At 57.5% G+C, this 25405-nt stretch overlaps 2 protein-coding genes across 6 annotated transcripts in view; one reads left to right on the forward strand and one right to left on the reverse strand.

Annotated features, from left to right (window-relative positions):
• The window catches only part of COL18A1 (collagen type XVIII alpha 1 chain), a 62835-nt gene extending 58065 nt beyond the window's left edge, over positions 1-4770 (forward strand). The window contains 6 exon segments of the mRNA XM_023763537.1: positions 280-437; positions 876-908; positions 2131-2376; positions 2833-3030; positions 3355-3470; positions 4346-4770. Of these exon segments, the coding sequence (XP_023619305.1) occupies positions 280-437; positions 876-908; positions 2131-2376; positions 2833-3030; positions 3355-3470; positions 4346-4556 (962 nt within the window). The 3' untranslated portion in view covers positions 4557-4770.
• A 3431-nt stretch (positions 4771-8201) lies between these two features.
• Positions 8202-25405, reverse strand: SLC19A1 (solute carrier family 19 member 1). 5 transcript variants are annotated; one of them, XM_014465376.2, is made up of 6 exons: positions 25289-25405; positions 17833-18094; positions 14978-15749; positions 14712-14904; positions 11737-11878; positions 8202-9482 (listed from the first exon to the last, which is right to left on the reverse strand). In XM_014465376.2, the coding sequence occupies exons 2-6, from the start codon at positions 18043-18045 to the stop codon at positions 9207-9209; spliced, it is 1596 nt and encodes a 531-aa protein (XP_014320862.1). In that variant the 5' UTR covers positions 18046-18094; positions 25289-25405; the 3' UTR covers positions 8202-9206. The 5 variants fall into 5 exon arrangements, with proteins under 5 accessions (XP_014320862.1, XP_014320861.1, XP_006099989.1 ...); XM_014465375.2 differs by lacking the exon at positions 25289-25405 and adding an exon at positions 24602-24682; XM_006099927.3 differs by lacking the exon at positions 25289-25405 and adding an exon at positions 20058-21210.

Here is a 25405-nt window from a genome sequence, read left to right on the forward strand (position 1 = left end):
CTCATGGACTCGTAGGCACCCGAGAGACCATGCGAAGTGTCCTCTCCCCCTTCCCGAGAGCAGCCTCACCCACCCGCCTTCACGGGGTGTCCCTGGGGCCAGCCTGACAAGAAGGTGCTCAGTTAAGTCTTAAGGACTGTCCTCTGTCCAGGGTGTCCATGTCCCCACCCCATCACCTGGAAATGTCCAAATGCGGTCCCCTGAACTCCACACCTGTCCATCTGCCGTCCCTGGCCCCACCCCCTGCCCGGTGAGCCCAGTGCCGCCTCTGAGCACAGTGGGGCCCCATTGGGCCGGGCCTCCAGCAGGTGAGGATCTGGCCCACGTACCAGACCATGCTGGACAAGGTGCCCGAGGTGCCCGAGGGCTGGCTCATCTTCGTGGCTGACAGGGAGGAGCTGTATGTCCGCGTCCGAAATGGGATCCGGAAGGTCCTGGTGAGTTCTCTGGATGGCCTTTTCCTGCACCTCCTGTCCTCACTCGTGGGGGTCGGACATGGGAGAAGGTGGGGAGCGCTGCATGGAGGAGGAAGGCCCAGGCCTATGGGAAGGGGCACAGGGATCCAGGCCACTGCCCGCGCCCACAGCAACCCCCCTCCGCCACGGTCAGGACCCTCAGGACCATCCTATTAGGGCGACACCCCGCAGGGACGAGTGACAGCCAGCGCTCCTCATGCTCCTTTTTTTAAATTAGTAGAATTTCTTGAGGAGTTACAGGCTTACAGAGAAGTAGCCCTCATCCTTTTGAAAATGTGTGGTCTGCCCGGCACCAGGGACGGGCACGAGGCCCGGGCTGGGCACGTGGATTCAGGAGGGTTGCCCACTGTGGGTGCTGGTGAATCAGGTCATTGAAGTAACCCCCGTGTTTTCTTCCAGCTGGAGGCCCGGACACCACTCCCGCGTGGGACGGTAAGGAGCCCTGTTCTTTCCCAGCTGTCAGTTTTGGGGTGCAAATCTTTGAGCCCGGTGGATGGCCAGGGCGTGTGGGGCATGCAGTGGTGGTCTGCACACTGCCTCACATTTCTGGAACAACACTTAGTGCTTTAGCATCCTGGGGCCTCCCTTGCTGAGGAGATGGGGGGCCCATCGTCTTCCCCAGGCTCCTGGGGCCAGAATTCACTGCTCCGTTGAGTCTTTGCTGTCCATCCAGAGTGCAGAGCACAGGGGCAGACCCTTCTAGGGTGGACAGAGGGTGGACAGAGGGGGAACAAAGGAGATGGAGATGGGGGATGAATGAGCTGAAGTGAGTACTTGAGTTCACATCTCACAGCTGTAGGCTCCTTTGAAAAAGCATGACTTCTCATGTGGCCCAGCCTGAGGACCAGAGAGTCCATTCTCTCATTCATTCATTCAGCACATAGTCCTGGGCCCCTCCCATATGGCGGGCACTGTTCTAGGCATGAGGTACAGCTGGGCAGGAAATGGGCAAAGCCACTGCCCCCTGCAGCTGACATTATATGGGGGAGACAGGCAATAAAGAGAATAGGTTTGTCAATATATGAAGCATGATATGAAGCATAGTTATACAAACACAAATCTTTTATGTAAATATGTTAATTGTATGAACTATAAATAGAAACTATCCACAGGTACTAAGTACCTAATAATAGGCATATAGGTAACAGTAATAAATTACAGGGTGTGTCCTAAGGCTTTCGGCGCTGTGGGAATAAATAATGGGGAAGTGGGTGGGGGCGCAGGAGTTGGGATTTGAAGGTGGAGGTCACCTTGTCTCTGTGGTGGGAATGGAGCACAGGCTTGAGGAACTGAGAGCAGGGGCCCACCGTGTCATAACGGGGTATCTGAGCTACAGCGAGGAGGCGGCCTCGAGGTCAGGGGATGTGGTCGCCTGAGGGCCCCCCGGCCACAGAAAGGAGGTGGCTGGGGTGCATAGGAGCCATGGGTGTGTGAGCAGAGGACATCCACTTGATTTAGGTATAAACAAGATGGCCAGGCTCCCCCACCAAGAGCACAAGCTGGGGTGAAGAGGAACAGGGTGCTCTGGGACGGGTAGCCAGGAACCTAGGCTCAGGCAGGAGAGCAGAGCCTGAAGGGCACCAGGGGGCCTCCCTGTGGTGCTGACAGGTGTTGGAGCCCCCGTCCCACATACTGTCCACTCCTTGATCTGCAGGACAACGAAGTGGCCGCCTTGCAGCCCCCGCTGGTGCAGCTGCACGAGGGAAACCCGCACCCCCGGTGGGAACTGCCCCCCTCCACCTCACGACCCTGGCGGGCAGATGACATCCTGGTCAGGCCCCCACGCCTGCTGGACCCCCAGCCCTACCCTGGAGTCCCGCATCACGGCTCCTACGTGCACTCCCGGCCAGCCCACCCCACTGGTGCTCCCGCCCACACCCACCATGACTTCCAACCGGTGGTGAGTAACCCTGGGGGCACGTGCCCTCTGACACCTGCCTCCGAGGCCAGTCTCTGCTTGGGTCCCAGAGAGGCTGGGCTGGTGCCTATGACGGCACTGGGGACCGGGGCCCCGCAGATCCTTTTTCACAGAGATGGTTGGTGAGGCCTGAGGACAGGGACTTACTAGGAGGTAGATGGAGGAGGTGGCCGCTTCAAGCTGACCACCGCCCGCTCCCAGGCTGGGCGTTGCTTTCTGGGCGCCCACACCTCTGCTGCCCTGGGCTGAAGGGCCCCAGGCTGGTTCTCCAGGGCCCCACTGGGTGCACTCAGCTCTCCCAAGCCCTATCTGTGCTGAGACTCAACCCTACTGTCTATGCAGGGCTGGGGCGGAGGGAGGGCAGGCGGGGAGGGGGCGCCCAGAACTGTACCTGATGTCACCGGCGGCTGACTGCAGCTGACTGCCACTCTCCTGCAGCTGCACCTGGTCGCACTCAACGGGCCACAGCCTGGCGGCCTGCGTGGCATCCGTGGCGCCGACCTCCAGTGCTTTCAGCAGGCGCGTGCGGCGGGGCTGGCAGGCACCTTCCGTGCCTTCCTGTCGTCGCGCCTACAGGACCTCTACAGCATTGTGCGTCGTGCCGACCGTGCCACCGTGCCCATCGTCAACCTCAGGGTGGGTGCACTGCCCTGAGTGTGGGGCTCCCAGAGCTGGGGTGAGGGACCTGGGAGTCAGGGGGCAGGGCACTGGGCTGGTCACACCCCTGAGAACCCAGCAAGGCCCCTGCACCACAGTGCCCTTCTCATGGCTTTATTTCATGGCTCTTCACCACCACTGTGCTTGCCGGATGCTCCTAATGTGTGAGGACCATGGGCGGTGGACTCATCCCAGACCCGGGGTCCAGGCCAGAGGAGGTGCCTGGTCTGCTAAGGTGCCCAGCCAATGGTCCTCTGTCAGGGGGTGGCCAGAGATGGGTAAACCGCCCACTTCCCTCCGCAGGACGAGGAGCTGTTTCCCAACTGGGAGGCCTTGTTCTCGGGCTCCCAGGGCCAGCTGAAGCCAGGGGCCCGCATCTTCTCCTTTGATGGCAGAGACGTGCTGCAGCACCCCGCCTGGTAGGTGCCCCCGCGTGAGTGCAGTAGCTGGAGGGTGGGGAGGAGCTCTGGGTCTTACCGACCCTAGTGCAGGCCCCTGACGCTGCACCTCCCTGTCTCACCTGACCCTCTACCTAACACATGCTCACTGTTTAAAACTCATAACTTGAAATGTACAAGAATTTAATAAGTCTGGTGTTAAAGCAATTTGTCATGGCATATTTGAAGAATAAATCAGACTAATGGGGGAAAAAACAAAAAACAAAAAAAAAAAACTCACAAGATCCAGAAGAGCATGAATGACACAAAGCATTCTTCGTGTGTTGTACGAACACCCTCACCAGCCTGCTCCCTGGGCAGGCCTCCCCCATCCTCATTGCTGTCGGGAGACTGGCCAATGGTGGGTGCCCCAGGGGCCTGCCAGGGTTACCCAGCTCTCACTGTCTGTCACGCAGGCATCACAGAGAGTGATTGCTCCTATAAACTCCCCCAAATGGAATTTCCCAGTTGGAGGATGTGTGTACTTCAGACACTGGTGGAAGCTGTCAGATTGCCCTCACACCCCTCATCCCTCCGCCGGCTTGGCGTGAGGGCGCCTGTCCCCCCCCCGGGCATGCTCTTCCCAGGTGGCTCGTGTGTCAGACAAGTATGTGCCCCGCCCTCACGGAGGAGCACCCAGCCCCAAGGGACCAGTCATCAGGGTCACAGAGCCTGCTCCCCGTGCTGTGCCCCCAAAAGCAGTGGCAGCACGGGGTGCACCGTCCCCGGTGGCTAGGGGTGGCCCGAGTCCCTGCTACCACCTCCGCCTGCAGCCTCCGCCCTTTTCTGCCTGAGGGTGGCCTCTGTCCCAGGAGGAGCAGGGCCCAGGGGAGACTGACAGCCCCTGTGTCCTGCAGGCCACAGAAGAGTGTGTGGCACGGCTCAGACCCCAGCGGGCGCCGGCTGACCGAGAGCTACTGTGAGACGTGGCGGACTGAGGCCCCAACAGCCACGGGCCAGGCCTCCTCCATGCTGACGGGCAGGCTGTTGGAACAGAAAGCCGCGAGCTGCCACCACGCCTTCATCGTCCTCTGCATTGAGAACAGCTTCATGACCTCCTCCAAGTAGGGCTTCTGCCAGCTCACGTGGTGTATGGACCGGCGGCCAGAGAGGAGGCCAGGCGGCAGGGCGAGTGGAGAGACCCCCAGTGCCGGGCAGGGAGCGGCAGCCAGCACTCCAGACAGGGGACCTGGCTGGGACACTTTCCTGTGTGGTTCACATTTCATGTAATCCTCCAGAAATAAAAGAAAGCCAAAGAGTGTATTTTTTAAAAAGTTTAAAACAGAAAGCTTGGTGCCAACTCTTTCTCCTGCCCTGCCCGCTTCCAAGCCCCAGCTGGCCTGGTCATGCAGGGCGCTGTCCTCAGATTAGACACCAGGGGGCGCACCCAGCCCCGTTTCTCTCTCTCCCTCTCTCTTCCCCCAAAGAATTTTTGTGACTTTATTTGCACTTGTCTACAATTGCCAGGAAGCAGAATCTCAACGTGTTGGGACGATGCTCCGCCTTGGCTGTGTTCTCTGTGGCCTCCGGCACTCACTCCCCTGGGGCGGTATGTGCACCCCAGGCCCCCAGAGGGTTGCCCCAGGCAGGGGCTGACTCGGTTTTCTGCCTGGAACCCCTTCTCTGTACAAAACTCAGACCCACTTGCAGACCATCGACAGCCTCCCTCTTCCCTTCTCTATCTGGCCCAGGGGCTGTGCCAGCAGTAAAGAGGGCCCTCCCTCCCCAGGCGGTCAGCGGTCCAGATGACTCAGGCCTTGGGTCTAAGGGGGACCGCCTCTCCTCGGCCTCTTGCAGCAATACCCCCTTCCACTGGGGCAGTTTCCAAGCTCAGTGCCCAGCTCAGTGCCCCACTGCTGACCCTGGCTCCGGATGGGGGGCAGGGGGTAGCATTACCTCCTCCCCCCATGCTGTATGTGCTAGTGGCCTATACATCCCCTGGAGTCAGTCCTGTCCCGTGGGGTCTCTGTCCCATGCTGGCTTCCCAGTTGACCTGTGAGGTCGAAAACAGTGCAGAGCTAGCCCCAGCCATAGCTGTGCTGTGTGTTTTTAGGGGTCCAGACATGGTAGCATCCTGTTCCTGGCCCCAACCCCACATCCAGTAACCTTTTAAAATACATATATATCTGCCCTAACTGGTTTGGCTCAGTGGATAGAGCATCGGCCTGCACACTCAAGGGTCCCAGGTTTGATTCCTGTCAAGGGCATGTACCTTGGTTGCAGGCACATCCCCAGTAGGGGGTGTGCAGGAGGCAGCTGATCGATGTTTCTCTCTCATCGATGTTTCTAACTATCCCTCTCCCTTCCTCTCTGTAAAAAATCAATAAAATATATTTTTAAAATAATAAAATAAAATATATATCCTCATAAATAATAAAAGCCCAGCAACCGAACGGCAGAACGGCCAGTCACTATGATGCACACTGACCACCAGGGGGCAGATGCTCAACACAGGAGCTGCCCCCTGGTGGTCAGTGCACTCCCACAGTGGGGGTGCTGCTCCTTCACCAGGATGAGCAGCGCTCCCACAGCAGGCTGATCCCCGCAGGCCACGTCCCCCAACCAGTGCATGAATCCCATGCACTGGGCCTCTAGTATCTATATAAAAGCCTAAGCAACCAGCCGACCATTCGACCAGTAGCTATGACACGCACTGACCACCAGGGGGCAGACGCTCAATGCGCAGGCATGGAAACATGGAACACACTGATGAATCTCGGGGGAGGGGGATGAGCGAGAAGAGATTAACCAAAGATCTTATATGCATACTAGAGGCCCAGTGCACGAATTCGTGCACCAATGGGGTCCCTCGGCCTGACCTGTGGGGACCAGGCCAAAACCACAGTCCAAAATCCCCTGAGGGGTCCCAGATTGCGAGAGGGTGCAGGCCAGGCTGCGGGACCCCACTGTACAAATGTGTGCACTGGGCCTCTAGTGTGTGTGTGTGTGTGTGTGTGTATGTGTACTTTAATTGATTTCAGAGTGGAAGTGAGAGGGAGAGAGTGATAGAAACATTAATGATGAGAATCATTGATTAGCTGCCTCCTGCACAGCCCACACTGGGCATCAAGCCCACAAACTGAACATGTGCCCTGACTGGGACTCAAAACGTGACCTCCCGGTTCATAGGTCAATGCTCAACAGCTGAGCCACACTGGCCGGGCCCAGTCCCCATTTTCCAGGCTCAGAGTTCCCAACACCCATGCAGGCCAAGCTCTGCCTGGGAGCACCTGCTAGGACTCCTCGAGTCCCTGGCCAGACTGCCTCCTCTGAGCACTGGATGGAGGGGCTGCAGAGGGGCAGGACAGGACTGGACCATGTCCACAAACTAGCTCCATGTGCATGAGTGAATGAGGCCATGTGTTTTGCCCTGTTCACCACCATCCACAACAGTGCATCTCAAAACCCACATCATTGTCCTTGTTGGAGAACTTCGGGAGACATTCTGAGGTGCATGTGTGTCTCTGGGAGAGCTAGTAGGTGTCCCCATTGGTGGCCATGCTGGGAGGGATGGCAGGCCAGAGCCCAACCCCTCGAGGTCTGCTGTCCATGCACTGCAGCCATAAACCAGAGGAGCTGGTCCTGGTGACGGTGAGGTGTGGTTCCAAATAAAAACATCTATGTACATGGACACTGGTTTGCATGTGGCCGGCACTGTCCTGAGACCAGTTCTCTGGGGCCTAAGTCCCCACACCCCCAAGTGGTGGCCCATGAGGGAGCCCAGGTGTGCAATATGCAGATGCACACGGCTGTGCATGGGTATGCATGGACATCCCCAGGTGTATGTGGACGACCTTTCTCAGGTCTCCCTGGGGCAGCAGGCTTCCCAGGCCCATGCAGGTGGCCTGTCCTGGGCTCTCCCCACAGGTGCTGCAGCTGGCCAGGCTCTGGGAGGTGTCTGACCCCAAGGGGCTGTGCACACTACACAGAGAAGGCCTCACTGTGCCCTGGGAACAGATGCCATCCCTGCCCTGGTGGCCAAGGTGCTTGGGAGCAGCAGAGAAAGGCGGTTCTGGGAGCCTGGAGGTGGTTCTGGGTTTGAGCAGCGCAGTGCACATGGAGGGGCTCAGAGGGAGCAGCTGAGCCAGCTGCTGATGGTGTTCTTGCTGGGGGGGTGGGGGGTAGGTATCCCAGTGCAAAGGCACAGAGCCCTGATTGTGGGGTTAGTGACCAGAAGAGATCCCCCCAACCCCCCAACCAATCCATGAAGTCTTGCTTGATCTCTAAGCACAAATGGGAAATGGTGCTGGGCCCTGGGCTCAGTGCTGCCCCTTCCCAGCGGGGTCAGAGGGGCAGCAGTGGCCTCTGTGGACACGCCCAGGGACCAATCCATCAGTCTGACCCACACCATCGGCCGTGACTTGGGCCAACCCCTGTGTACACTCTCCATGACTCTCATGGTGCCCCGAGGTGCCCCATTCAGCCAGCTCCAGCAGCCCCTCCTAGGCCAGGAGTGTTTCTGACCCTCCTTGCCAAGCTGGCTCCAAGCTGCGGCCTTTCCACCGGACCCCACCTGTTGGGCTGCTGCTCAGCTGCCCCACTTGGCATGAGGACAGAGGGTGATGGGAGGAGCAGCATCAAGGACATGGTGGGCCCAAGTTGGGTCCCTTCCTTTGCTGGTCCCCTTTCTTGGCCTCCCACTAGACCCCAGCACCCCCCCCCCCCCCAACACACATACACACACCACCAGTTTGGAATCAGGAGCCCCTCAAACTCGGGTCATGTGGTTTATTCAATGTTTCAAGTCTTACATTACCACATGACTGGTTCCTGGAGCCCCAGGAGGCATGTCCTCCGGGCTGGTGTGTGAGCAGCCCAGGTGGCCTCCATCACCAGTGAGTTGGGCCAGTGTTAACCCACATCAGGAAGGGGAAGGACGACAGGGCCCGGGGCCCAGAAGGAGCCAGCTCCCAAAGACTGCAGCACCCCCATTTCATCCCGTGGGGAAACGCCTGCCTGCCCCAGTACCAGCTTCTCCCACAGAAACAGAGGACCAGTAGGGTTCACATTCATGACAGTTAAAAAAATAGGAGCACAGCACTGTTTAAAACATGAGTACCAGGGCAACTAGAAATGTCAGTTTAGCCACGAGCCCTGGGAACCCAGGCCCCCACCACCACCCTACAGGGCCCACGACAGCCTGCAGGGGCTGGTGTCACTCGGGCTAGCACATGGGGCCATCTCCCCAGTCCCCAGGGACCAGTGGGATCTGCCTCCCAAGGGGAGTGAAGGCGGGGAGGCCTGGTGGGCATGTGGAACCCCACCACTGGCCATGTGTAGGCAGGGGACACAACCCACAGTGCCCGGCAGCTGCCAGTGTCCCCAGCAGACTACAGAGCGTACGTATTCAGGATGTGAGGCCTGAGAGGTGCAGGGTCTGGGGACACCGCAGGACAAGCCAAGGCACCACTGGCCGAGGCAGGTGGCCCTCAAGGTGTGTGTCATAGGGGCCCCATTGGTCATTGGTACCATAATGTGAACAGTAGAATTCAAATATTGCAAAAACCCAGCTTCCTGATTCCGAGGACCGGCACCCAGCCAGGGGTGGACCGTTCTGAGATGCCAGGGCGCCAGGCCACAGGGACCGGCACCCTGTCAGGGTTGGGACAGTTCTGAGATGTCAGGGCGCCAGGCTCAGTGAGGATGTTGGAGGATGCAGAGCACATTGCCTCTGGTGTCAGAATTTGGCCACTCACTGAGCTGGGCAGAGAGAGCAGGTCAGGCCTTGGCTGCGCGCTGGTCCCTCAGGACTGGTCCTGCGGTCCATGCACCGTCCTCCGGGGCCAGGGTTGTGGCTTCGGGCTGCAGGTTGCTGAGGACCCCATCCTGCAGGCTCAGCACCTGAGCAGCTTTCTCCCCCGAGGGGCTCCTTAGCTCCTGGGCCAGGGGCAGGGGCTGGTGGTGGCTCCTCGGGAAGTGCCACAGGGTCCCCAGCACAGCTCCCAAGAAGTAGGCAATGGACAGCACCACGAAGTACCCAAAGTAGACGAGGAACTGGAACAGAGAAAGGTGCAAGTGTGGGTGGGGAATAAGGGGCGGCCTGGGAAATGAGGGGGCTTTGCAGAGGGGAGGGGAGGGCGACAAGGGAGGGACAGTCGGGAGGCAGCCCACATGGATGTGTATTCCTCCCTCTTTCCCTCCTGCTCAGAGGCCACGGGAACACTGCAGGGGTGGGGTGGGCACTAGGGGTGAGAGGCCAGCCCAGGAGCAGGCCCCACAGTGCACAAGGCCTGCCCTCCACGCTCCTGCCGCCACACGGCACAGCCCAATTTCTCTCAGAACCCCGGCACCTTTGCTGTCTCTGGTGGCCTCTGTGATCTACCCCCAGGGCTTTGCTTATTTTGTGTGACCACACGTGCGCACTTCGCTCCATGGGCAGAGTTCCCACACCGCTGAGGGCTCGCAGACATCCGTGCGTGTGGTAAAGCCGGTCAAGGACGGACAGCCCCACACAGTGAGCCAGTGGCCGCCCTGGTGACGGGCAAAACTGACCAGTAGTGACACCAAGAGATGCACACCCAGCCCACAAAAATGTCCCTCCTGATTCTCATGCGCACCCGGGGGACTGGAGGTCCGGATGGTCTCGAGGCGACTGTGGCCCTGGCCAGGCTCAAGTCCCTCCCTGTGCCCCTCGCGACACAGGCACCCTCAGCCCTTCTAGGAAACCTGCTCATTCAGAAAGTAAAGCAGGAAGGGACCCGTGGAGGACTTTGCTCCCAGGAAGATGGAGTCACATGGTTCCCGTATTCTTCCCCAGTATGACTGAAGCCCTGGAAGCCACACAGAGCACACATCAGAGAGTGACTGCAGGTGGGAGGGTGGGGGGCAGCCCAGCTGGGACCCCAGAGCCCGAGGCACAGCATGGTGACGTGTGATGGGTCTCGGGCTTTATTTCCTTTTTTGCTGCAGGTATTTTGAAACTAAAGACGCCAGCAGCCCGGAAATGGCAACATGTGTAGAAAAAAAGCCCCAACCAAGCTGCTCTCTCTACCAGAGGACCAGGAGACGGACACCCAGCAGGACAGGAGGTGACAGACGAACAGCCCTGCTCCGGCTAGAACCACCCTCGTCACCCGGGCTGTCAGGAGGCCCCTGCCCATGGGGGAGTGTTGCAATGTTCACCCCACAGAGCTCACATGGAAAGTCTGGACTTTCACTCCCACCCACCGGGAGTGCCGACGCCCAACTCCACCCCTGCGGACTCAGGACTTTCACCCCCACCCGTCCACGGTGGCAAGGACACCCCACCCCATGTTCAACCTTCTGAAAGTGAAAGACAAAGAAAAGAATCTTGAATGCAGCCACTTAAAAAAATGACACCTTAGGGGAAGAACAATTAGAATGGCAGAATTTTTCATCATAAACTACGAGGGCCACAAGGAAGTGGCACAGCTTTCACCTGCTGGGAAAAACTGTCAGCCCCGAAGCCTTCAGGAGTAAAAATAATGGCTAAAGGAGGCTCTCTGGACTGGAAGGGGGACGACCGAGACAGAACTTGACACAACAGGAAGGAAAAGAACGCAATGAGCAGAACTGTGGGTACAGATGTGGTCTCACGGTTGGGGAAGAGGGAGGAGTCAGGTGGGAGTCAGGTGGTGTGGACATGAAAGAGCAGCCTGAGGGACCCGAGGGGAGGGAGGCTTCTGTTTCTTGACCCTAAGAGGTCAGTAATCTGGTAGTGATGCTGCACCAGAGACCTCAACCCGCCCATCCCTGGGCACAGGGCTCACGCCCTCCAGACAGCCCCTCCCACCACGCACTCCTGGCGCACCTCTGCCCTTCCTGTGAGGAGCCCCTCAGCCATCATGGGGGATGCCCAGGGCCAGGAAGACCTCCAGAAATGACCTGCATCCAGACTCAACTAAGAGGCCTCATGTTCCAAGTGGAGTCAGCGGCGTTTCAGCTCCACCCTGGGCCCCAGGAGGCAGCAGGACAGGCCGGCACAGCGGTTGCCAGATCATGGCTCCCTGGCGCCAGTCCTCTGATCCTTCTTCCCTCCTTGCTTGGGGCCTCTCACTTCACACTCCTGCTCTGACTCAGTAAGTCCCGTGTATCCAGCTGGAGACCCCGGCCCGCCCTGTGCACGCCCCCTGCCCTCAGTAGATCTGTGGTCTGGGGCCCAAGGAGGGGACAATGCTGCTGGTTGGGTGAACACCAGGAGACCCTGGCCCAGACACCCACCCCCCCCACCCCACCCCCACCCCGAGTCCTCTCTCCCCAAGGAAGCAAACCCAACGCAGGGGCTGACCTGGGATCGGACGTGGAGGCCCAGGCCCCGCTTGTCGGAAACGATGAGGGTGATGATGGTCTTGAGAACAATGGCAAGGAACGTGTTGATCCCGAAGACCAGGGCACAGAGCTCCTTAGAAAGAGAAGACGCGATCTGAAAACTTAAAGGGAAAGCAGACCAAGATCAGCCTCGGCTGGGAGGCCCAAGAAGTGCCCACAAGTACAAAGGTGAGGTCTAGGCTGCCACTGGCTGCCAGAAACAGCTATGTGGTCTGATGACTGGCCATGCCTGCTAAGGCCACTGGAGACCAGCAAGCCCAGCCCAGCACCCAGCCCACCCACTTCATCCTCCCTCAATGACTCACAAAGTGAATGCAAAACTGCCAAATGCAAACTCGGGGAAGACATTTAAAAAGTCTCCTAGTAACCCTGGCATGGAGTAACCCATTCATTGCGGCATTCTCAGAAAATCATCCCCAGGAGAACGGGCAGAGCATCATGAGAAAAGTTCTAGAATTAAAGTCCTTAATGATAGTAGAGTCTTTAATGATTTTAAAGTCATTCAATGATTCAATAAGTTAGAGTAAGAACAGTTAAACAAATAGGAGAGAAGAAGGAATTAATATTCTCAGGGCTCCCAATCCTCTGCAATGAAATTAACATTTGAACGTACTTCCAATTAAAATTCCCCAAGTGCCTTTAAAAATAATGACTAAACAAGAAATAGTCTAAAGTTCTCATCCAGCCGGCATGGCTCAGTAGTTGAGTGTCCAGCTATAACCAGGAGGTCATGATTCGATTCCAGTCAAGGGCACATATCTAGGTTGTGGGCTTAATTGCTAGTGGGGGGTTTGCAAGAGGCAGCTGATCAATGATTCTCTATCATCACTGATGTTTCTCTCTCTCTCTCCCTTTCCCTTACTCTCTAATGTCAATTAAAAAAAAAGAAAAGAAATATTCTAAAGTTCTGAAGAATGGCCCTGACCGGTTTGGCTCAGTGGATGGAGTGTCGGCCTGGGGACTGAAGGGTCCGAGGTTCGATTCCGGCCAAGGGCATGTACCTTGGTTGTAGGCACATCCCCAGTAGGGGGTGTGCAAAAGGCAGCTGGTCAATGTTTCTCTCTCATTGATGTTTCTAACTCTATCCCTCTCCCTTCCGCTCTGTAAAAAAATCAATAAAATATATTTTGAAGAATGAGCAATCACATGACAAAGACTGCACACAAACTGAGAAAAGGCCTTGTCAATCAAAGGTCTGAGAGGACAGATTAACTCTTAGGACACCGGAGCTGGGTCAGGTCCCGCCAGCACCGCGAATGCCATGCCACCCACACGCCACACCCTCTGCAGGAGTGTTTCACATGGCGCACCTACTCTGTAAGTAGATGAGAGGCAGAGCATAACACACCTACCACATACGGTAGATGTAAGTGTGCTACAGATAAAGAGGGAAAACAGGAAATCCCAGCAGAAAGAGAGCCCACCAATGTGAAGCGTCCACTAACACCAGGCAGGAGCCAGCCCTGCTGCACTAAGAAAAGGCAAGCTGGCCCTCAGGCCACAGGGTAGCTCGCTTGGCCGGCAGGCGTCTGCCGTATCTACCAACACCCCCTATCCACCAAAGCTCATGACCTTTCACCCGACCAGTTCCTTTCTAGGAACACCTGAGACCATCATCAGAATTTGGAAAGGAAAATGCAGGTTGAGAGGATAGTGATCTCACTGTTGCCTGTCACAGCAAAATACTGAAGGCGGCATCCCCATCAGTTGGGGATTAGCTATGTGGCATGCCACTTGCCACCACGAGGACCAATTACACCTGCATTTTGGCCAGCTAAATGGAAAGGTGTCTTCTGCCAGGAGTGTCGTCAGGGTGTCTGGCAACTTGGCCCTCAGGAGGACAGGAAGGACACTAGGTTTGACCCAGGCTCTGAGCCCAGGGCAGGTGCAGGCCGAAAGTGGACAGGGCAGTGTGTGCCGGGCGCTTCTGTGAGACGGCACAGGGAGTCAGGCCACCACTCCATGGAGGTGGGAACTGCAGTGGGTCAGGAGACTGAGGATACTGTCTGAGCTGAAGACGAGGTGGGAAAGATCTTCTAACATGGGTGTGAGTAGGAGGAAGATAGAAGGTGCCCCACTTTGGGGGTTGGAGGGGGACTATGGTGACAGACAGACACACCAGGTGCAGGAGGCGCAGGGAAGCAGGCTTCTGTGTACCTATGTGGTGTGAGCACATGTAGTGTGTGCCTGTGTGGTGTGAGCATGTGTGGTGTAAGCACGTGTGGTGTGAGCACGTGCGGTGTGAGCACGTGTGGTGTGAGCACATGTGGTGTGAACACATGTAGTGTGTGCTCTGTGTGGTATGAGCACATGTGGTGTGAGCACATGTGGTATGAGCACATGTAGTGTGAGCATGTGTGGTATGTGAAAGGTCAGTTCACAGGAACACAGAGGGTCATAGGAGCAAGCAGAACATGAGCAGGGGAAGGTTCTGGAAGTACAGGGGAGCTGGTGGGCAGGTCTCAGGATGTCCCTGGGCAGATGCAGGAGAGTCCCCAGGGGTGTGAGGAACATGAGGGCACCAGGAGAGTCCTGGACAGAAGGTAAGCTGGGACACCTGGTCACTCCTTGGCCAGGAGCTGCTGTTCCCCACAGTGAGAACAGAGAGGGCGGGGAAGGCCATGGGCTACCCAAGATGGGACCACAGCAGCTCCTGGGGCCTGGGAAACGGGGCAGGGAGGCTGGGAGGAAAAACTTCACGAGGACCAGTCCCTGTGGACACCAAGGGGCCTTGATGGGAGGAGCAGAGAATGTGCTGCATGGGAGGGCTCCTTGCCAAGTCTCAGGGCCATGGCAGACAGCTGGGATGTGTGTGCTATGGACAAGGGGACATTGCGCCCCTGCCTAAAGGTGTCCAGGGTTCACCGCTCCTCCCACCACCAAGTTTGCTTCACACTGCTCGGCCTCTCGTCCACCCCACACAGCCCAACTCACATGGCGATGGGCACCAGGAACTGGTAGAAGCCACGGAAGAGCACGAAGGCCGTGTAGCACAGCCAGATGCTGCCCGTTTTGTGCATGAGGAAGATCAGCCCGGCCTGCACGGCTGTCACGCCTCCGATGATCAGTTTCGCCCACAGGGCCCACTGGATCTTCACAAAGCCCGCGGCGAAGGCGGTGATGGCGCCTGGGGAGACAGGACAGTCACTGTCTGCCATCCTCCTAGGGTGGGCAGGGCGGGCGGAGCTGGCTGGGCGTACCGAGCAGAGTGGAGGCGGCATCCACGCCACCGTTGTAGACCTTGGTGGTGTCTTTGGTGGGGTCGATGTCGTTCCACAGGATGTGCACATAGAAGACGATCATGTAGTAGCCAGCCGAGTTAAAGACCCACCAGAGGGACCAGAGGCGCAGCTGTGGCAGCCGCAGGCTGGCTCCTAACTCCCGGAGCATGCGCACGAGGATCCAGTCCCTCCAGCCCGCCAGCGGAGTCCCGCAGAGCTTCCTGCCCGCGGGCTGGCCAGGGCCAGGGTGCATCTTGTCCAGCTCCGAGGGCGAGGCCTCGCCATGGGCAGGCTCACTGCGGTTGAAAAAGAGGCTGCGCTTGGGGCGCTTCAGGAACATGGCGAGGATCAGGCTGAAGGTGAGGAAGGCCAGTGAGATGTAGTTGAGCGTGGTGAAGGAGAACTTGCCCACAGTGACAAGCAGCTGGCCCAGCACAGAGCTGGTGAAGACGCCCAGGAGCACTGCGGACCTGGAGTAGCTGGCCATGCGCTGATACTGGGCGGGGCGCACGAGCGAGAAGATGTAGGAGGAGTAGGCTATGCGGGCGGCCATGGTGAGGCTGTAGAAGAACTCCATGAACTGCATGTGCAGCACGGAGTCGCCAAACAGCAGCAGCAGCCACACAGCGATATAGCTCAGGCCCTGCAGAAGCAGCACCGGCTTATAGCGCAGGTAGTCCGTCAGCAGGAACATGGGCACCAGCACGGCCATGTAGGAGTAGGACAGCACCGGCGTGATCTCATTGGTGACCTGTGGGACAGCAGGCTCGTGACCCCATGCAGCTCATTACTGTAGCCACCAATGCCCTTCGGTAGCCCCCACCATAACCACACCATGAGCGTGACTGTCTGCTAAGATCAGCACAGGTGGCCCTCAGCCCCGAGAGGCCAGCAGGCTCCAAGGCCTCACTTGACAGAGGGAAACCAAGGGCCAGAGTAGAGCCTTGATCAGCATGCAGGGCCCACGGCGAGGCTGGTTGGACCCTCTCGCTCCACTGGTTTACTCACAGCCCTGGCATGGGAACAGCCAGGAAACACGCCAAGGCAGAAATCGAGGAAACACAAATCCAGTAGCTATCAGATGGGCAGAAGGTCAACAGGGGCAAGAGGGAAACTGGAAGCTGTGGCCTTGGGCAGAGGGAGCAAGTGTCGGTGTCCAGGATATGGCAGTGTCGTCCCTCGGGGTGACACACTGAGAGCAGACACACCGGGTTTAATCCCCGAGGGCAGTGATGGCGAACCTTTTGAGCTCGGCGTGTCAGCATTTTGAAAAACCCTAACTTAACTCTGGTGCCGTGTCACATATAGAAATTTTTTGATATTTGCAACCATAGTAAAACAAAGATTTATACTTTTGATATTTATTTTATATATTTAAATGCCATTTAACAAAGAAAAATCAACCAAAAAAATGAGTTCGCGTGTCACCTCTGACACGCGTGTCATAGGTTCGCCATCACTGCCCTAGGGCGTGTCCTTTGTAAGACAGTCTCTGACCCACGTGGGTAACTCTCCCCAGCCAAGCCCGGCAGGCAGGCTCATGCGCACTTCCCAGACACAAGCCTGTGGTCTCCCTGATGACACCCAAGCTTGGGGGAATGGCTTCACTTCTGGAACCTACTATATAATCAGTTAATGTGCAACCAGAGAGGGCAGGCGAATGGGACTTATACATTTTTTGCTACAGAGATTTTTCCTGTTATCTTACTAGAGCTCCGTATACATGATGATTCCTGTAATCACAGCAGACGATGGCCCCTCTTTAAGATCTGATTAGTGTTCTAAGGAAGGAGAACCCTCGGCTGCCCAGTGAGTGAGGGATGGTTACTCGGGAGTCCAGGAGGGTCTGGGGGGCACAGGAGACAACCCCATAGGCCCCAGCCCCCTATCCAGCCTCACCTGGGAAGTGACCAGCTCCAGCAGTCAGCACCGGCCATGGGGTCAGACGCAGTGACAGACTCTGAGTTCGTGTGGGCCGGTATGTGGCCATTTCCTTATCTCCAAGATGGCGACTTGGAGGGGAGGGGCCACATCCGCACAGACACTGCATTGGACTTAAACAACTTGAGGGTATGCAAGGGGTAGGGGCCAAGCTCCACGCCAGGGAAAGGCAGGGGCTTCCCGAAGAAATCAAGAGCACAGTGGGACCCAGGGAGATCGGCTATGGTGACAAGGGGTGGGGAGGCTGATGGCCACATGGGAAGGGCAGAGGAGGCGGGGGGAATGGAGGTGAGCAGCCCGGAACCAGTTCTGATCAGGACCAGCTCTGACCAAGCCCAGCTCTGGGGCAGTGCCGGGGTCCTCAGGTGGAGAGCAGGGTGGTGACCAGAGCTCGAATGCGCATCCTGAGTGTGCGCCTCATCAACCAACAGCCTCTGAGTTTCTTGGTTTTCTTTTATGGAGAAGGAAATAGCAAAAGCTGGAGAAGGAAAGCACTGGGGCTAGAGCCTGTCCTGCCTCCTCCTCCTACCCCACCACTCACCTCTGGGATAAGCTTACTTAGTCAGCTTTCAACAAGACCCTTTGTCCTCCTTGCGAGTGAAGGAAATTCCTTCAGTAATCTCCTTAGGCAAATAGCTGCTGAGTCTCTGCTGGAAGCAGGTGCCAAGCAGGTGGGCTCCCTCTCCCCGCCTTGCACTCCTCCCTCAGAGACCCCTCTGCAGCCACTGTCACTCTTTAACTGGCCTGGTTAATAAGTGAGAGTCAGGCCCCTCAGTGCCCCCTCAGGGACTGGGGACAGGACCCAGGACACCACATGGCTGCCTAACCTCAACAGCCCCAGCTGCTTCCCCATCCAGGGGGCACCCCTGCCCGCTATCCCCATGTCCACATACCTGCTTCTTCGTGAAGTTCTTAGCAGGGCCCAAGAGGTAGGGGGTGATGAAGCTCTCCCCGGGCCGCATCTGGGACATGAAGCCGTAGAAGCAGAGGTAGAATACCAGCCACTGCCAGGACTGAAGCTCGCGGCCCGGCCCAGGCTCCGGCCCGGGCTCCGCCTGGGGTTCTGGGGACACTGGCTTCTCCACCCTCTGGCTGGAGGATGCCATGCTGCCCAGGCTCCACGCGGTCCTGGAGGGACTGAAGGTGATGCTGCTCCTGGAGGGAAGAGCAGAGAGTCAGGGCAACTCAGCAGCCCGCAGACACCTCCCCTCCTCCCCAGAACTTGGCTGAAGGGCCGTCTTCCCTCTCTCACTCAGTCAGGATCCCACATTCACACGGAGTTGGGGAGAGGGGCCCACAGGCCCCAGCCCCATGCTCTCAACCTGGATGGGGCTCTCCACAATCCAGAGGCCACATCCACCCAGACCAGGCTATCACCACCTCCAGGGAGTCTCCAGGGCTTCCTGGCCCCATGTGGTAACCACCAGCCTGTGGAGACCTCTGAGGGCACACGTCCCTCCCCAGGAGGGGTGTCTGGGACAGCCTGTTCTCACTGTTCCACTGGCCCCTGGGGGACTCCATGCACAAGACTGGGCAGCATGGCATCCTCCAGCCAGAGGGTGGAGAAGCCAGTTTGGAGGAAGAGCCCAGAGCAGCTGGGGAGGCAAAGGGAGAAGCAGGAGCCAGCGAGGAGTGTACCAGAAGGGAAGGGGCCACAGGGGACAGAAGAAGCTCCAGACCACCATGAGCTGAGGGAGGGTGGCCTGGCCCAGGACGTTTTGGGTGGTGCCTCCGTTTGGTGCAAGGGTGATGGCACTGTTCCGATGCCCACTACTCGCCCTTTATAGCACAGACACATGCTCATGTCTAGTTATCAGAATACAAAGTTATCTGCTGTTTTGTTTTTTTTATGACTCCTTTGCTATATGTTACATGCTATTCGTTTTCCATTAAGGCACTGATACAAACTTTGCTTTTCAGTGAGAGTCAAAAAGGGAGCTGCCATGACAACTGTGTCAGGTGACAAAGGGTGCCCATGCCAAGCTGACACGATAGGAATGAGGAAGGGCGCACCATTTCCATGGCTCAGGAGGGGCGGGGACACCCTGGGTGTGTGTGTGGGGGGGGGGGGGCTGAGAGATGTTGGGACAGCTCTGTGCCCCTTACTACACAACCTGCTCTGGGAGGGTGACTGCAGAAGGTCTGCATTTGGGGAGAAATCTCCTCTAATCCCCAAGCAGTAGAAGCAAAAGGTTCCCAAGATATAGGACCCGGTGCTCTGGAAAAGCCACCAGATTCTGGGCACTTATGCCCTGTGCGCTTGGCCAGCATGCTGCTCAGAGACCATCCAAGCAGGAATTGTTCCTACATTCCTCCCTCGATGAGGCCCAGGAAGACCAGGGAACAGCAGAGACCCCCAGGGGCCACCGAGGGCAGAGAGAGACCGCTCACCAGACCTCTGATTACTCTGGGCAGGAGGAGAGCTTCAGCAAAGGGAACTGTGGTCTGATGAGTGAGAGTCCTTTGCCTTCTAAACCCCAGTGCTTATTTCTGAAACTCAGGGAAAATGAGGTGGAGGGAGGGCAGTGAAACCCCTCAAGCTGGGCTTGGTGGGTTTGTGGGGCCAAAAGGAACGGCAGGGCATGGGCAGGGGGCAGCTTCTGGAATTAGAGAACTTCAAAGGGAGGGGGCTGTGGGGGCAACAGTGGCCTGGGTGTTACAGGATCCTGGGATAGCACCCACCATTTCAAGGGTCCAAATGAAACAAGCAGCCAGGCAGGGGAGGGCAAACTTGGTCCCCTCCCCCAGCACCCAGGAAAGAACACACAGGCCACACAGGCCCGGCTGCTTTTCCAATCCCCCTGGAACTTGCAAAAACAGCTGAGAGGGCCTTGGCCCCTTCAACACAGGGGGCAGCCCCAGGCCACAGGGTGTACTACAGGCAGAGCGGCCCACCTCAGGGTACACATACCACAGGGGACCCCATTCCAGCTCCAGGACACCCCTCAGTTCACTTTCCCACTCTTAGTGCACTGTTCCCTGGATACCAGAGCAACCATACACTCACCCACCTGAGCAGCAGGCATGGGCAAACAGCCAAGAATTTAAGCCCAGGGTCCCCAGGAGCCCTGTACTTGGCCCTCCTGTCATCTCCAGAAGCGACGGGAACTTCCCTTACCTGATGTCCCCAAATCCTGGGGCAACGGCACAGGTCTCAGGTACCAGAACCAACACACTTGGTTTCATTTCTACAGCTTCCGAAACCACAGGCAGTGCTTCTTAAACTACAGGAAGTGCCTGTCAGAGATGAGCTCTGAGCCCCGTCCCACGTGGCCACCTGAAGGTCTGGGCTGGCCAGGACTGTGCACCTTAACATGCCTCACAGGCATGCCCGTGGGTGACCAAGTGCGCAAGCCCAAGAGACACTGCTTCAGACCTCCTGGCTGGTACGGACCAGAACACCCCCTGGACAGCCGGTACCCAGGCTTCAGGGTAAACACCCGGTCCTCCAGGGTCACAACACAGGTGAACCAGCCCCACTTCCCAGAAGGATGGACATGCAAGGAGCCACCCCAGGTGATGGCCAGGGAGCCCTCAATACGGGTGGACGTCAGAGTGGGGGGAGTGTCTGCAGACACCCAGGTCCAGGGCCGGAGGGACGGGGTTCACAAGGGCCTCTCGTGGTAGCAACCCAAACTGCCTCCTCAGAGTCCTACAAACTCTGCCCCTTCCCTCTCACCCAACCCTCAGGGCTGACCCATCAAGCACCTGACCTCACAGGCAGCCCTCCAGCTCCACCTCTGCAGTCTGGGGACACTGCCCAGTGCAGGGCTCAACCTGCGGGGTCACGTAATTACCACAGCCCCCACCTTCCTGCTGAGTTACATAACAGGAGCCAGCACAGCAGGCCAGGCAAGAACAACTAAAAGTTCACCCTGGGGACTCCCTGGGGCAGTTCGTGATTACATGTCTTTGAACTAAAGGAGAGCCTGGGACTAAGTTTATATCCCCTAGGGCAGTGGTCGGCAAACTCATTAGTCAACAGAGCCAAATACCAACAGTACAACGATTGAACTTTCTTTTGAGAGCCTAATTTTTTAAACTTAAACTATATAGGTAGGTACATTGTTATTAACTTAATTAATAATTTTGGATTGAGTACTTAGTATTAACAGCATGAGTTCAATACACTAATATATTTATGGAATGCCTATTATGTGTCTAAAACTGGAGATAACATGACATCCTTCTGGAACTTACATTCTAGTGAGGAAGATCAACTTTAAATAAATAAATAGTCACATCAAATAATTGCAGTTGTCATGAGTGCTAAGAAAGGAAAGAAACAGTAAGCGAGAGAAGTTATTTAGCAAGGTTAGGCATTTAAACCCCTCTAAGCAGATAAGTTTTATTTTATAATAATAAAGCCACCAACACAAAATAATTACAATTCTTAAATTGATGACAAAAATACCTGTGGATTTGCAGCTGGTTGGAAAAATACAGGTAACTTTATGCTTCGAGAAGGTACTTTGGTCACCCGCGCGCGATTTGCGGACGCGACTAGCACTAACCACTGCACGATGAGACTGCTGACTGACTGGCTCACTCAACTCGTGCATGACTTGTGCGCACCTCCCCCGCGCTGCATATCCCGCAGCCCACCTGCACCGCATCTCCCGCCGCCTGACCCACCGACACCCCACTTCCGAACCACTTCTTCAAAATAGATCGCCCAGGCCGAAAACCAACTTCTGTGCATGGGCCACGAAGTTTCAATCGCACTGTACGTGCGCACGTGGTATTTTGTGGAAGAGCCACACTCAAGGGGCCAAGGAGGGCCATGTGGCTCAAGAGCCGAGGTTTGCCGACCACTGCCCTATGGAATGTGCCTCTCTCCTATGCATTCCCCACAGTGTCCACACTGTTGTACACACACTTGCAAAGCCTTGTGGGAAAGGTGACCACTGGATGGCCGGGAAACTGCAAAGTGAGCTTGGGCAGATCGGGGTCATGCGGAGGAGCTTGGCCTCATCCCAGGAGCAGTGGCCAAAAATCCAGGGTCTTATTTGAAGTCCATTTTTAATATGGAAGAAATGTGGAGCACCACAGGGCCACCATGGAAAAAATGTGGAGCAGCACAGGGCCAAAGCATCCTTACAGAGCAGATTTCAGGTCCCGGACACAGTGGGCGGCTTAGCTGTTACTTGGCATCTCCAAGAGGGAAGGCCACCTGTGTGGGGACTGATGTTCAAAGGAAAGAGCAGGCCCCGCTGCTGTGGCTCAGCGGTTGAGCGTCAACCTATGAGCCAAGAGGTCATGGTTTGATTCCCGGTCAGGGCACATGCCCAGGTTGCAAGCTCAATCCCCAGTGGGGGGCCAGCAGGAAGCAGCTGATCAATGATTCTCTCTCCTCATTGATGTTTCTATCTCTCTCTCCATCTCTGAAATCAATAAACATTTTTTTTTTTTAAGAGCAGACTCAGAAGCCAGGCCCGAAGTCACCAAGGCTGGGCCCTGCTGCCCAGAGTGGGGCTCACCTGCCTTCAGTCTTATTCTGTCAGTTTAATCAGCTCACATGAGTGTAATCACCAGCTGGCAGGGAGTCGGCGTCCCTGGATAAAACTCAAAGTCCTCGGCCTGAAAAGCCCAGACTGCTCTACTCCACACAGGCCCAGCCCAACCTTGGGCTCCAGGAAGATGAGGGGAAGGGACACAGCACAGAAGGCAAGTGAGGTGCCCAAGCTCAGGGCCAGTGAGCAGCAAACCAGGCCTGGACCCCACGTGTCCTGACCCCACCCCAGCCCATTGCAACTTCAGGAGCAGCCAGAGGATCATGGGGTGGCCTCCCCAAGGACCTGTACCTCTGACTCCAGAAGGCTCTTTCAGTTCCCCCTTTGGACTCCTTCTGCACCTGCCCTGGGGGGAGTGTGGAGCACCAGTGGCTCCCCCTGGCTTTGTCCTCCCAGCACCTAGGAAGGTTGGAGACCCAAAAGCAAAACAAAAGCAAACACCACCTCTCTCATTTTGTGTTTTAAACCAGCTACTACTCGCTGGCCAGTATGGCTGAGTTGGTTGGAGTGTCATGCCCTGCAACAGAAGGTCACAGGTTTGATGCCAAGTTGGGGCATGTACCAGAGGCAACCAATCAATGTCTCAATCTCTCCTCCCCACTTCCTCCCTCTCTAAAAAGAATCAATAAAAAAAAAATTAAACCAGCTACTACTCTCCCAGGTTACCCAGGGAGGTTTCTTACATTTTAAAAACACCTGCTGGTAAAAAAGGAAGAAAAAAATATCTTTGCACCCTCCCAGGTTACATGACAGAGTTCTGTGTCCCAATGAGTAAAATTAAACCCACTGACACCCAACTCACAAGTTTAAAACACCCTGGAGGCGTTGCTCACCTTTGTCCAGCACAGGTAACTAACATTTGGGGTTATTCAATCCACCAAGGCACCCTCTGAAAGAGAGCAGTTTAGCAGTGCCAAGCCAAGAGGACAACTGGCAGTGGGATGCAGTCCAACAGAGCTGGGTGACACAGCAGCTGGGAACGCTGGCGACGGGTCCAGGGCTCCCAGACCTACAGAGGGAGGCAATTCTGCTGGGCCAAAGGTTCCTGGCTCTGCAGATTCAGTCTGGGCTGAAGGGGGCCCTCCGTCTCCTTTAGGGGCAAGGGGCACCTGGTCACCTCTTGGCAGGGTGCTCAGATCTCAGCTGTATGAACTTTATTCCTCCTGCACTTTGGGCAGCCTGGAAAATAGCTTTGCCTAGATGCATTCTGGGTTTCTGAGCTGACTCAGAGTCTCACCTGTACCCTGAGTGGGGCTCACCTGCCTTAAGTCTTATTAAACTTGGGCCTCCTGCTATATGACCACACAGTGTGCACCTGGGCCACTCCGCTGGATTCCCCAGGGGAAGTAGCCAGGACCCTTGGAATAGTTCTCTAGTTCAAGGGTTGGAAGAACCCACTCAGGAAAGAGCTGCAGGCACACTGTGCAGGTTCTGGGACAAGCTCCAGCGCGCCCAGAGGCTCAACAGCCAGCCACTACGTGCCAGGGCGCCTGAGCGCGCGCCATGTCCACGTGATTCTCTGCTCGTGCCCGGGAGGCACCCTGCGTCCGCCGGGAAGATCAGGGCGCTCACAGCACCAGCAAGCTGGACCGGGGGGAGCAGTTCGGGGAGCTGATCGGAGGTGAGCCTCCCGCATCGCAGAGGTTCAGAGCGTGCCCGCCGGGACCACGGGGCAGAAATGCTGCGGTGGCAGCGGGGGGCGGGGGGGGGGGGAGGCTAACACGTGGACAGTGTGGCAGGGATGGGTGCTGCGCGTGGAGCCCACAGTCACAGCTGGCGGGAACCGGCCTGTGTCACTGTTCGCCCAGCTCCCTGCTCCCAGGTCCCGGCCTGCGCCCCCTGCATTCCCCTCTGAGACCCCGGCTCGCGCCTCCCGCCGCATTCACTTCAAGGCCCGCCCGGCACCCGCAGCCCGGGCCGCGCCTCACCAGGATCCCCTCGTCCCGGCCTGCACTCCTGTGCATTCACCCCAGAGAACCGGAGCCTGTGCTACCGGCTTTCTCCCTGCGCCCCAGGCCCGCGCAGCCCTCTGCATTCATCCCTAAGACGCAGAACTCGCGCCCCCTGCCTGCCCCCTTGAGACCCGGAACCCGCGCCCCGGCCAGTCTCCGGCCGCGTTCCTACATGCCCCGCCCTGCAGGTCGATTACCTGAGAGGTAGGCAGTAGCGCCGGGAACTAGCTCCCAGCCATGACAGGCGGTGCTGGTCCGAGAGCGCCAAAAATTACCCGCGCCAAAAATTACCCGCGCCGCGGGCGCTGACGGGAAAGCCACGCCCCGGACGCAGGGACCCGGGTCTTTTTCGCCCTCCGGGAGGTGAACACCCGCGTGCGGTTCGTCTCGGGTCTCAGTTCCTACCCGGCCCGACCCCGTCACCTCCCCAGTTCACACATTTCCCTGGTGGAGCAGGTCTGGGCGCCGAATGGGGAGCACGGGGTCACCCCTGTGCGTCCTTCGGACCCCGGCTGCAGCCCCCACTGGGCTAACCTCCCGGAGCCCCCTCCCCGCTGGATTACCCCTTCCTGACCCCTCCCGGAGTCTGCTGGGTCACGCCCACCACTCCCCCCACCCAGGCTGCAGCCCCCGGTGGAGCTGGACAGTCCCTGCTACAGCCCCTTCAGAGTTCCTACAGGATCCCCCGCCCTCTACCCCCCACCCTCACCCCGGGATGCAGCCCCCGCTGGACAGTCCCTTCAGAGTTCCTACAGGACCCCCAGCCCCGGGCTGCAGCCCCCGCTGCACCACCCCCAATAGCTCCACCCCCTCTAGCCGCAGCCCTTACTGGACCACCCCTCCCGGAGTCCCCTCCCGAGCCCCCCCCTCCCCCCCGCGCCTACCCACACAGCGCCTTGGTCACAACTGGAAGACGTCCGGTCCAGATCCTGTAGCCCCGCTCCTGTAGCCCCGCTCCTGTAGCCCCGCTCCTGTAGCCCCGCTCCTGTAGCCCCGCTCCT

This window comes from Myotis lucifugus, unplaced genomic scaffold (genome assembly GCF_000147115.1).
Source record: "Myotis lucifugus unplaced genomic scaffold, Myoluc2.0 scaffold_291, whole genome shotgun sequence".
Lineage (NCBI taxonomy): Eukaryota > Metazoa > Chordata > Mammalia > Chiroptera > Vespertilionidae > Myotis > Myotis lucifugus.